Here is a 12,825-nt window from a genome sequence, read left to right on the forward strand (position 1 = left end):
GATTGTTGAAAATGCTATAATTGATGAGTGAGCAAGTATTCATTAAAAAAAACACAAGTCATCACTTTGGGTGGAAGACAGAAAAATTGAGCTTGTGCAAGTCTGCTTTGTATTTCAGTTTCTGCCTGGTTTTACCTGCCTTCCAATAGATATTTCATTGGACTAATGGAGCTGGATTGTGCCCTCTATTCCTCTTTCCTTCTTCTTCTTCTTCTTCCAGACTGTTCACTTTTGTTTTAGGCAGGTTCCGGTGTTTCCTCTTTGGGAAAAGCAAGGTGTGGGTGTATTCCCCAATACATGGGCCAGTATGTGTCTGTCTGAAACCACAGTATAGCTTGCAGTCCAACCGGATGGAAGGCAAATTACTTTTTTTCCTCCTTTTTACAAACCACCCATAAATTTTATAACAGGTAGTTAAAAGTTACGACGAGGAAGGAACCGTTGTCACAAGAGCGACTGGGGAGAGACAATGGACGCTCCTCCGTTTTCCAGGGAGAAAAGAGGTCCCATAAAAAGAACAGGAACTGTTTATCTCTCTGCCACGGAGCAAGCATAACCTGTCCTGCACATTTTTGCGCAGACTTCCACTCATTCCCCCTTTCCTTTTGTATCTCTTCCTGGCCCCTTCACACAACTTCCTAGCTCTGGACACTGGGTCGCCTGCTCCTTTTCTTTAGGTGATACTACAGATTTCATGTCGCATCTGCTACCGGGAGGTGGAGAAGAAGAAGAAGAGATAGAAAGATGGCCTAACTTTGCAAGAAGAATATGAAATTCCCGACTTGAAACTGAATAGGGGAAAAGGAAGAACTGAATAGGAAAGAAAGAAGGAAAGAAGGAAGGAAAGCGAGAAGAGAGGAAGGAGTGGCGAAAGAAAGAGACTGGAGGGAAATCAGTTACCCTCGACTTTATTTTAGGGACTTTCCTCTTTTCCATTATTCTGGGTTTCTGCCTGAAAACTTGGGCCTCCAAACTTTGGAGTATATGTGTCAAAAAGCCAATTTGTGTATACATTGCCCGATATCGAATCGAAATTACTTTACACAGCATTTCTCCCCTCCCACTTAATGGGTGCATTATCATGTAACGGCTGCTGTGATTAGAATAATAAATTAAGAGAAAATGAGCAATATGTTCCAATGCAGCTTTTCGAGGAATTATATTTTTTTTCACAAATCACAAATGGAGATTTGAAGGAATTTTGATTGGCTAATAAAATTAAAAAAAACCTCCACAGAATACGATGATATTTCTTACTCCAGGCGGGTGGATGAACCTCATTTCAGTAATACTGAAGTAATGATCATTTCCGAATCAGCCACTTTGTGAAAAGCGTTATCTTCTTTCAAATTACTTCGCCCCATAAAAATGGCCCTTTTCTCTCCCCCCCCTTTTTCCCCTGTCTTTCTCCTCCTTTCCTCTTCAAATGAAAATGAAGTGATTACCAAAATAAAAAATAAAATAAAATAAAAGCCGCATTTTATCTAAAGATGTGAATTGGTTGCGTTGCCTATAAGCTATAAACATCCCCCCATCCCAAAATGGAACAGCTTTTCCTTGCAATTTCAATAATTTAACTTCTAACCCTATGATAGATAAGTCTCGTTCGGGAGATTCCTCCAAATCAAACCACTTAGGAATGTGGACTTAAATATGATGGATAGACTGCAGATACAGCTTTTTTCCCCATTCCCCCCCCCCCCCACCTGTGTTGTGCCCCCACCCTTGCCTTCCCTTCCCACTTGCCTTATTTTGAAATTAACTAAGTTTCCTCGCCTCTTCTAGTAGCTATTTAAAACCCACTGTCCCTTAAAACCTTGGATGGAGGGAAAGGAGGAAGAAGATGGGGAAGAGAGGATGATGATGATAAACCCAACGAATATGGATCAGCTTTGGAAGAGAATAAGGTGTCCTCGAGCTTGGCTTTGGAGTGAGGGGTTCAGCTTTTTGCTCCGGGGTTTAAACCCATGATGGCCATGGCCGGGTGAGAGGGATAAATACCAGATATGCATGTGGTATAGACTATATATGGTATACCATACGTATATCAGGTATTTATGGTATGTGTGTATATAAATACCACATATATATATATATATATATATATATATAGAGAGAGAGAGAGAGAGAGAGAGAGAGATGCGGTGTAATACACACATACACACACTCACACTATAGGCCTGGCCCTTACCTTAGTTAGGATACGTAATAAAAGGGCTTACCTTGCTACTCTGCAGCCTCATAAAGCCTGGCAAACCTTATGGCTGATCCTTTGCAAAGAAGAGGCGAATGGATGGCGTCTAGGGGTGTCCACTCCAAAGAGAAGCCTTGCAATAAATAGGGGCTGCGTGCGCCTCTCGGGCCAAGAGCGGAAACTTGGTGTTGTGAATTCGAATCCTGCCGAGCCGACTTTTATTAGCCATGCACTATAGTACCTAAAATGGTCCTGATTTCCCTTCGTCTTGTGCATTCTCTCTCTGTCATTTTTCCCCCCTTTTCCCAGTCAAATATGATCCTAACAAGAATTTTGAAGAAGACTGCAGAGCCACCCCGCATTCATCACTTGGGAATCAGGGGTGCCTTGGGCGGGAAGGGAGAGACAGGGAAAGGACCCTCCTTTAATGCCTGTCGGGAGAAAGGTGTGCCTTTGCAGGTAACCTGCCCTCGACTTGCCTATTTTTTTAGTATTATATTATAATTATTTATTTATTATCATTTTTTTTCCAGGTTCACGGCTTCCTCTGGGGTGCCTATAGAAGTAAAGACCTTTGGAGAAGATGTTGGGTATTTGGGTATGGCTGCAACTTTCTGCGGATAAAAGCACTTCGCAGAGATCCTTTAAAAAAATATTGAAATATTGATGCGGGGAGGTAGAAGAAATAGAGATCCCATTCCCTCCCTCCTTGCACAGTTTCCTTCTGCAGTGTCCAGCACTTCACATACAGAGAGAAACACACACACACACACACACACACACACACTGTAGTCACTGACATATTTCAGGAACTCTGGGCTGGTTTTTGGAAGTTAAGAATGTCCCAAACCTCCCAGTATCTTTTCCAGATCCAGTTGACTAAAGCCAGGATGTTATCTCAGGAATCTCGCAGTCCTTTATCTGGGTATCAGCATAAACAACCTGTCCATTTTCATACCAGATTCCAATAGAGGATGCAGTCTATTTTCACAGCATACCAAATAGAGGAAGATGTCTATAGGAATATGTCGTTGTCCCCCCCCCACACACACACACGCACACCAACACAATCAGAGAGTATTCCCACGTCTTTCTCCCCAACCCGCAAACTAGACAAACTATCCCATTATGCTGGGCTGTGTGGGTATCTGTGTTTGCCACAGATGGAGGGAGAGAAAAAGAGAAGACGTTCAGACCTGCAAGAATCCGTACAATTACAATTCACCCAAATAAACAGCATTATAGTCAAGTAAAAGTGGATCAGCCTGCATAAACGCACAGGATGGGACCTATCATTTAGCATGTTCTGAGTGTGCAGAGTATATTACCTCGCAAAGCCCAGTTGAATGCCTCCACAATGGTCCTTTCAATTCTTTTTCATCCTGAGGGTTGGAGAGGGACCTGAGGCAAACCCGATCCCTGCGATCTGATCCCACCTTTGTGCATCAGTTATAGGATGAAAAAGAGCCCATAACTTTACACTTGAAGGATCGGACTCTGAGGTTTTTCGATGGACTGCTGTTCCGAAGAATGGCAGTGAAAGCCAACATTTTAAATAGTTTTTTGTGGGTTTTTCTGGCTGTGTGGCCATGTTCGAGAAGAGTTTATTCCTGATGTTTCGCCAGCAGCTGTGGCTGGCATCTTCCGAGAATAAACTCTTCTAGAACATGGCCACATAGCCTGAAAAACCCACAAAAATCTATGGGTGCCGGCCATGAAAGCCTTCGACTTCACAACATAGAATTTTTAAAAAAAAACACCAGCTTAGGTAGTAAATAGGAACCTACCAATAGAAAAATAATAATAATAATAATAATAATAATAATAGAATTAAACTTGGGCGAGAGAAAGTAATAATCCACGTGTCCCTACCATGAAACCATTTGTGAATCTTTATGTAGATATCGGCATTGTGTCCTTTACCTGCAGTCCAAGTTTAGGCATAACTACTGGGGAGTAAATTCCACAGAGTTCGGTGGGGCTCACTCCCTAGCAGATGCCTTTTGGGGTCGCAGGCTAAGAGGTCTCCCTGGATGGTCCCATATTGCCGAGACTGAAGTGCTGGACTTAGTCGGAGGGAATGTCACCTCCTGCCTTGGTTTGTTCAGTTGCTGTCCAGCTGTTACGCCGTATGCCACCCCTGTCTTCCGGGTCCCAAGTCAATGCATTTAGGATTTTAATCCCGTCTGGGAACGTGCCAATGTAACGCCTCCTTTCTTCAGAAGTGAAAAGCTGGGTCTTGGTTTTGAACTGTTAGGTAACTTTGAACGTATGAATCCACCCAGAGCTATGGTGCAGGTACAGGTGTGGGTCTAAAGAATTGCCAAAGTATTTAAGAAGCCTCAAGCCTCGATGTTTTTTTTCCCCTCAATTTTTATTGTTTATTTACGTAATGTCTCACGTATACAATACAAATCCACGGTGACCAGAATTGGACTTCTGGCAGAAATTGCTACATTCAGAGTTTTGAACACGCAGAGGACTATGGTTTTACATAAAACAAATGATAACTTTTTCGTGTGTGTGTGAGTATGTGTGTGTGTGTGTGTGTGTGTCGGTGTAATTCGAGCATGTTGCATTAACAGATAAGTCAAGACAAATAGATAACTATACATTCAGTGCAATTTAAGTCCTAAACTACATTATAAGCACAATAAAATCATACAATACTGTGCGTTCTTATCTAGGCAGTTTCAGTTGTTGGGAATTATTATTATTATTACTTTAATTATTTATTTTCCAAGAAAAAAATAAGCAGCAACATACGACAACAAAACCGCGTTACAAATACTTTCAAAGCATGACTCCTTCTATAGGTAGTGATAAGATACATTACAATGGTATTTTTTCTATTTTTTCAACTTTTTTTCATTATTATTATTATTCATTATTATTATGCTACTTAGTAGCTTGCATTAGGGCAATACACAACTCTTAATTTTGAAATGATTTCCACGAAGTTCCTTTTCTTTTCCCCCTCCCCTCCCCTTTCATTTCCTTTTTGCTTTTAGTACGTGTAAGCCCCCACCTTGTTGCTAAGATGATTATTGCAGGTTTCCCACTAGGTAGTATGTTAAGAATTTCGAGTGCTCACACAAGTAATCTAGTAAACAACGCCCATAGAAATAATCGTTAGATAGTCTCAGGTCCTTCACAGCCCCCCTAGGCATATTGACTCAAGCGTAAACCCCCATTGATCTGCATGGGGCCTTTCCCCAAGTGGAGGTGCCCAGGGCGATCACCTTTGCCTGCCAAATCGCAGGGCGCAGAGATAGGTAGGTTTTGCATACAGATATGTTCATATATATATATATATATAAGTAGGAAGTATGTGGCTCTGTCCTCAAGGCATCTCTCCAGCCTCCATCTCCCCCCTCCATAAATACACAGACATACACACCGAAATATTGTCCTTGGATAGGTACAGCTACAAATTGAAAATCCAAACTGGGATCTTAGCATGGCAGGACATGTAGGTAGGTAGATAGCTTTGCTGTTGATGGGTAGTGTTAAGGTTTGCTTTAAGTGGAATCTAAGCAGAAAGCGTTGTCATATATTCCCAATCCATCCACCAATCCCTTTTCCACTATCAGACTTTGGGAAAACAAGGTCCTGCCCTCTAAATAAATATCTAAGATGGCATGTATTTATTTCTAACTACAATATAGCCAAAAAGCAGGGGTTGGGGAGGGGTTTCATTCTTGCTGCTGCTGCTGCTGCTGCTGAGATCCATTGCTATGGGGATGGATTCTGCTGGATTTAGGCTGTGTTGCAGTCAATCCAGTTCTACCTTTATTCATTGGGAAGAAAAATTAAACACATTTTTCAGGGGAGGGAAATACACTGTATAAGGGGTTGGGGGGAAAGCAAGGGAAGCTCTATGATTGTAAAAAAAAAAAACGGGGGGGGGAATACAACTGTTTGACAGGTAGTTACTGTTGTGTGAGAGTCTCTCCATTCTATACTCTATAAAAGCGAATGACCGTCGTAAACATCTCGATTTATCATCTGCCATAAAACGAGGACTTCAAGGAGCTGAGGGAGAGGCTCAGTCCTTGCTTTCTTCTTTTTCCTCCTCTTCTTTTTCCTCTTCCTCGTTGGTTTCCTCCTCCGTTTTCTCCTCGTCCCTGGCTCCCGGGAGCTTATCCTTGTTGTTTTCTTTCTTCCATTTCATCCTCCTGTTCTGGAACCATATCTTGACCTGCCTCTCTGTCAGTCCCAGGGCGTGAGAGACCTCAATGCGCCGCTTCCGAGTCAGATAGGGGTTGAAGAGGAACTCCTTCTCTAGCTCCAAGGTCTGATACCGGCTGTAAGTCTGCCTGCCGCTGCGCCTTCCGGGGGCTGTGAAACAGCAACAACAAGGACAGGAGATATAGAGGGATATATATACACACACACATATGTACATATGCATTGAACTTTTTAGGGTCTCCTCTCTTTCCTTTCACTTTGCCTTCTTCTCCCTTAAAGGCCAGCTCTCTCTGTCCCCCCTCTTTCCACTTCACTTTTGCCCACCAAAATCTTTGGAGCATTCCTACCGACACTTATGAAAGAAATCATTTATTTAAGTAAAATAGCCTTAGTTCCCCAGAGTCTGCCCTTCTGCATCCTCTCTCTTCTCCCATCCTCTGTTTGGGCAATATTGACTTTTGACTTCCTAGTGGAAACACTGTTGTTGTTGCTGTTGTGTGTATATATACATGCATATAGACACATGGCTACACATGCACACACATACAAATGTATACAGGCTGCTTGTTTCTCTGTCTCTTTGCAGCTAGCAGGCATTTCCTTCCTATTTCTTGTTTGTTTTTAAATTTTCATTTGAAAGGGGTTTGTGTGTGTGTGTGTGTGTGTGTGTGTGTGTTGTGGGGGGGAACATTGCTTCTGCTATATGTGGGAGTGTCTTCTTTATCCATCCATATGCATGCCTCTGCCAACACACACATATATACACACAAACAAAACTGTGAGTACAATAACAATTTGATTATTTAGTGTAGTTTTTTAAATAAAAAAACACACACAACAACAACACTATAATTTGCATGTATTTGCTACACACAAGCCATCACCCTGTCTCTAGAAACTGTCCTGCTAAAGGCTTGCTTTGAATTCAGATCTGTCAGTCATAACAATAACAACTTCTAGCCTTAAAAAGATAAAAATAAAAATAAAATCTGCTTTTTATGTCTTGAAGGTTTCCTGGGCCGAGATCCTCGTAATTGTTAGGGGTCAACTGCTCTGAAAATAGGAACGTTGCCTTTTAATTCTCCTCTTAAAACCAAGACAGATTTGGTGTGTTTTGAATTTAAAAGCCTTCCAAGTAGCATGCTAGGAGGGTGAGAGTTACATATAGACTAAGTCTACCCATGCACTCTCTTTACACTAAGTCTACCCAGTGGTAGCATGATTATTATTAGTGGTTAGTAATAATAGTAGTAATAATGTGATTATAATAGTAGTAATAATAACAATAGTAGTAATAATCTGATTATTATTGTTATTGTTATCATCGTCATTATCCCTATTACTACTTCTCCTATCGTCCACAACATCATTGTCATCGCTGTATCTGAAAATACCTCCCTCTTTTCATTAAAATAAATAAATAAACAAATCTCTGAACAAAAGTTGACATTTACAAGTTGAAAGCCGCTCAGTTTAAAGCTCTCTCGAAATATCGGATGCTCTGAGACTTCTCTTGCTCTTGTTCTTTTCTTTTTAAAGCTACCTTTTTAGCTCCAAATGTCAAGCAGTTAAGAAAAGCTGTCTGACATTTTTAAAGGGGTATGTGGGGGGGGGGGTATGTGGGGAGAAAAGCAGCGTATTATCAACATGCTAATAACCTCGTGGGAGCTGTATTTTATTGCTCTCCTCGAGGCAAAGCCATTAAAAAGAGAGAGAGAAAAAGTTTTACTTTATTGTGATTTAAACTCAGAAATCACCTTGCTGGCTTTTCGAAGACGACCCTTGTTTACTTTCCTTTCCCCTTAAAAAAAGCACCCCCCCCCGCCAGCCCCAACAGGAAAAAAAGAACAAGCAGCCTTTCTATTTCTTCTCGCTGCCCCTCAAAAATAGAGATACTTCCACCCCCAAACCCCCATTCCCCCCCACTCCAACCCCCCACCACCACCCCCTCTTTCTTTCTTTCCTTAAAATAGACAAGAACACATTAAAGTAGAAAAGAAGAAGAAGAGAGAGAGAGAGACAAAAAAAATTGATCCTAACCGTGAGGTCTCATCCATGGGAACATAAGGCTGGGAGAAGAATTTTGATTTAAATGCCCTTGTCCCTCGCTAGAGTTACTGTTGGAGGAGGATTTACAGTCAGGATATTGTACCACGGTTGCCTCTTGCTGGGCACCATAAAGCGACTGCCTTGGTAGGGCTTCGTATCCATAGAATTTGGAAGCGTCTCCGTGGCACGCCAAGGCGCAGGGGTTCTGCTGGTATCCCGAGTTCGAGATGCTGGAGGTTCCGTGGTGGAAGAACTCCTGGACGTGGTGGGAAGGGTGCTGGAAGCCCGGAGCCGTGGTGCCCGGACCGTACACCAGAGCGTGGCTCCTGCTTACACTTTGTGGAAACCGGCAGTCGTAGTAAGTTGGTTCCAGGGACTCGCCGCCTTTGTACTTGGAGAAAAGCGGGTTGACAAAGTAGGAACTCATGGCTCTCGCATGAACGGAAGGAGAGAAGGAAGGAAGCAAGGAAGGGAGGGAGGGAGGAAGAGAGGAAGGAAGAAGGGGGAAGAGCCAACCTCTTCCCCAATTTAAAAAAATATAGATATATAAATAAATAAATATTGTTATTATTGTTGTTGTTATTGGAAAAGAAAAAGGAAAAAAAAGGAAGTCTTTAATTCTGGAAGAGATCAGGGCTAAGGGTTCTCGCTTTTCCCTCTCCCTGGACTCTGCAAAGTCCTGGTTAGTAGCTGGTTGTGGGTTGTTTTTTGTTTTTTGTTTAAATGCGCTCCCCCCCTCTCTCTCTCTCTCTCTCTCTCTCTCTCTCTCTTTCCCTCTCCCTCCCTCTCCCTCTCCCTCTCTCTCTCAAAGACGCTTCATAGTGCCTGAGTGGGTATGGCTGCTTATGCCTAATGCTCTTGACTTCTCTTATATCCGTCGATAGGTAGAGCTCTCTCGCAGTTTCTCTTACTTGTTCCCTTCCCTTTAACACCACAGGCAAATTCCTCAAAATCCCGGTGGTGAGCCTCTCTCTCTCTCTCTCTCTCCTCTCTCTCTCTCTCTTTCTCTCTCTCTCTCTCTCTCTGGCTCACACGCGATCTGGATTCATCAATCCACCACCAGCACAAGACAGGCTAGGAAGAAAATGACAAGGAAATCGGGGGTGACGGGGAGGTGAAAAAGAAGCAGCAGCCCTTCAGGAGGAGGAAAAGGGGGAACAAAAACAGAGGCACCCTCATAGCTGGTGCATGAAACCAAGGGTTATGAAAGGTGCGCAGGAATACCCTTAGGTGCTCTTCAACACTCCCCTCCTCCTCCTCCTCCTCCTCCAGCAACGGAGCCTCTTCACTTGTCTGAGCAAATACATGCGCCAGAGAGGTCAATTTAGGTTACTTCAACAGGTAATTCGGTATAAAATGCCACCCCCTCCCGTCATTATTTTTAAGGAAGGGTAGGGCATAAACAGGAGGCACTCTTAGTAGGCCAGAGGCTGGTGGCAAGCAAGGGAACCCCCTCCCTTCTTTCAAAATTCAACCCCCTTGTCTTGTAAGGGAAATTGTCCCTACTCTTATGGGTGTCACTCATGTGGTGTGTGAGTGTGTGTTATGATTAGTGGGGAAGGGAAAGAAATAAAGTGCTTCAGGAAAAACAAAACAAAAACACCACCACCACCACCATAAAACAGAAAATGATGAAAATGATTTTCCTCTGCTGCTTGTGGATCTCTTTTGTACGTATAGATTTGCCTTCTTAACCACAACAGCAACGACAACAAGGACTGTGGGAGGTTACTCTGTTTTCTTTGGACCTATGGATGGATACTCTCATTCAAAAAAAGAGAAGAAAGAGGTCACTGGAAAGCAACAAGGAGATGATGCCTGCAGGAAGTCTCTTGTGGGCAAAGGAAAGGAAAGGGGATCAGCAGGAGATTTCGGCGGCGTTTCTGGGCAGGGTGGCCCCATCTCTGTTACCAAACGGTGGGGAATTGTCCAATATCATGGGCATGTGGTGTGTATGTGGGATGTTATGTACAGCCAAGGCCTCTCCACTAGCAGCCATGCCACCCCCGCCCCCACCGGTTCTTTCTCCACTCCAGAATGACCACTGGCTGAAAGCTTCCAGTTGGGAGACTTCATTTTTTACGACTGCATTAAAAAAGCTCAGGCCATTAAACAGAAGCATAAAACCAGAAGCCTTCCCTCTTTCTAAAGTTTGCAAATTAATATTTCCTGGGTTGTGCATGTGTGTGCCTGTGTTATAATGGTTCTTAGAGACGACAAAAATCAAGCTCACTTCTGTAAATTAACTATCCTCAAGGCCCTTTCATAAACTCAGCAGCAGCAGCAGCTCCTCCTCCTCTTCCTCCAATATCCTCTCTTTCCCCCTCCCTCTGCCCCAGAAAATGTCAAGTAAATTAATTTCAGGTGTGTGTGTGTGTTTGTGTGTGTGAGTGTATTGAGGAAATCCCAACTGTTATGAAGTGAGCAGAACAGTAAAACACCCTTCAGAACAAATCTACGAGCATATTTACTCTTTCACACACTTCTCTCCCTTTTGTTAGCAAAATAGCTTTAATTTTGACATCTTTCTTGTCTCATTTTAACAGCAACTAAGTCTGTCACTAGGCTGTAATTTTTTTTTTCAACAAAGGCTTAGTACCAGGTTGGGAAGATTTATCAAAAGGCTTACAAAATAAAAGAAATAGATGGGCTTCCTCCTTCCAAAGTGTGTAAGAAATCAGCCTGAAGAGGGTTTTCCCTTGCCTTTCTCTCACAAAGGCACCAATACTTGTTTATTTTCCTCTCCTCTTCGGACTGTATTACCCAAGAATGGCAATGGTTGAATATACGCCGGAGAGAAGACAACTTGCTAAAATGTTAAAGAAGAAAATACTGTAGCCAAGCTCAGTAGCTCTTGAACAGTCTACGTCTCACAACCACATGGATTAGACCTGGCTTAATTGGCAGAAAAGACTTTCGGAGTCGATGCAATCATTTCTCAGAGCTGGTGATCGATATGGCTTTCCAGTTTTTAAATTCCAGCAGCTAAACCTTCAGGCTGTTGCCACAGATTTGGTGTCAGGCTCTGTAAATGCAGGGTTTGCAAAAAATGATCTTCAGGAAGATTAATATGTTACGTGAATGGAAGAAAGATGTGAACTTCCCATTATTTACTTGTTCATCCAAATCTTTATTTTAATTATCTGGAGAACAGAACTAAGAAATGCAAGAAAATAATAGGTGATGTACATATTATTCTGTGATAAAAGTCAGGGGAGCCATCACTGAAAAAATGTTAATAATTTCCAAGTAGAAAAAAAATTATTACAATTTAGTCAGATGGTGTTGTCTCAATTTTAATAAAACCAGGACCTTTTCTCTTTTAAGATTTGTAAAAATGATATTTTTCATCATGATGGGCTTTTCAAATTTATATATAAATGTGTGTGAACTAGACCAGCTTAGGCCTACCTTAATACAACTGTATCTATTGTACATTATGTGTGTGTTGTTATCTTGTAATTTAAAAGAAAGCATGTTCCAATAAAAAAACCCCTATATTATTTGCTACTGAAATACTGATTCTTTTCTACATTTATTACCAAAAAAAGTGTCTTCTTTTAAATTTAATAAAGAAAAAATTGAAAGCAGTCATTATTGCAGAAATACACCCCAATTTATTTGTCTTTACCAGCTCTCAATGGACATTTATTTCTACATAACATGGATCTTGTCTGCAATTAGGAAGGGCGATGCCAAACTAATTTACACACACACACACACACACACACACAAACCTGGCAGGAGGATTCGGTTAAACAAGCAATGGTCCTGCAAGGGTTGGACCTTATTTTTCCAGCCACAGCCGATATTCTTAGGATATATACTTTGATTTCTTGAGGTCTGATCCCTGATTTCCTTGTATTCTCCACGAGAGGCCTAAAGGTGTCAAACCGCAGGCTTTGTCAAGGAAGGGACTCCTTGCTTCTAAGATTGAGCAACAGCGCCATCTCGCGCCAGCTTTCCCCAAGGCACCCGTCTTCAAAACAAAAACCTTTGGGTAAAAATACTACTACTACTACTACTACTACTACTACTACTACTACTACTACTAATAAGGGGTGGGGGGAATGGAAATCTCCCATCACCAATCATCACCCTTTAAAAAAAAATACTTCTCCATGCCATTCCCCAGCACACAGAAAAAGGAATAAAATTGTATACACACACACACACACACACCAGGGGGAAATAAGAGGTGATGAATAAATGTATTTTGAATGCACTGGCCAAGAATCATCAATAGGAGATATTGGGTGACTTAATAAAACGAGATATTGAGAGACTAGATAAAATGAGGGGTGTGTATGTGTGTGTGTGTGTGTGTGTGTGTGTGTGTATATATATATATACATAAGTGTGTGTGTGTGTACATGGTGTATACACCATTT

General features: G+C 42.0%; 2 protein-coding genes across 3 annotated transcripts in view; both read right to left on the reverse strand.

Annotated features, from left to right (window-relative positions):
• LOC121920794 (homeobox protein Hox-D3-like) overlaps window positions 1–12,825 on the reverse strand; it is a 204,290-nt gene that overhangs the window by 172,051 nt on the left and 19,414 nt on the right. The window lies entirely within an intron of this gene.
• On the reverse strand, window positions 4,567–8,944 carry HOXC8 (homeobox C8). The gene is made up of 2 exons (XM_042448002.1): window positions 8,426–8,944; window positions 4,567–6,535 (listed from the first exon to the last, which is right to left on the reverse strand). Exons 1-2 carry the CDS (start codon window positions 8,859–8,861, stop codon window positions 6,243–6,245), a joined length of 729 nt encoding a protein of 242 aa, XP_042303936.1. The 5' UTR covers window positions 8,862–8,944; the 3' UTR covers window positions 4,567–6,242.

The sequence above is a fragment of the Sceloporus undulatus genome, chromosome 2 (genome assembly GCF_019175285.1).
Source record: "Sceloporus undulatus isolate JIND9_A2432 ecotype Alabama chromosome 2, SceUnd_v1.1, whole genome shotgun sequence".
Lineage (NCBI taxonomy): Eukaryota > Metazoa > Chordata > Lepidosauria > Squamata > Phrynosomatidae > Sceloporus > Sceloporus undulatus.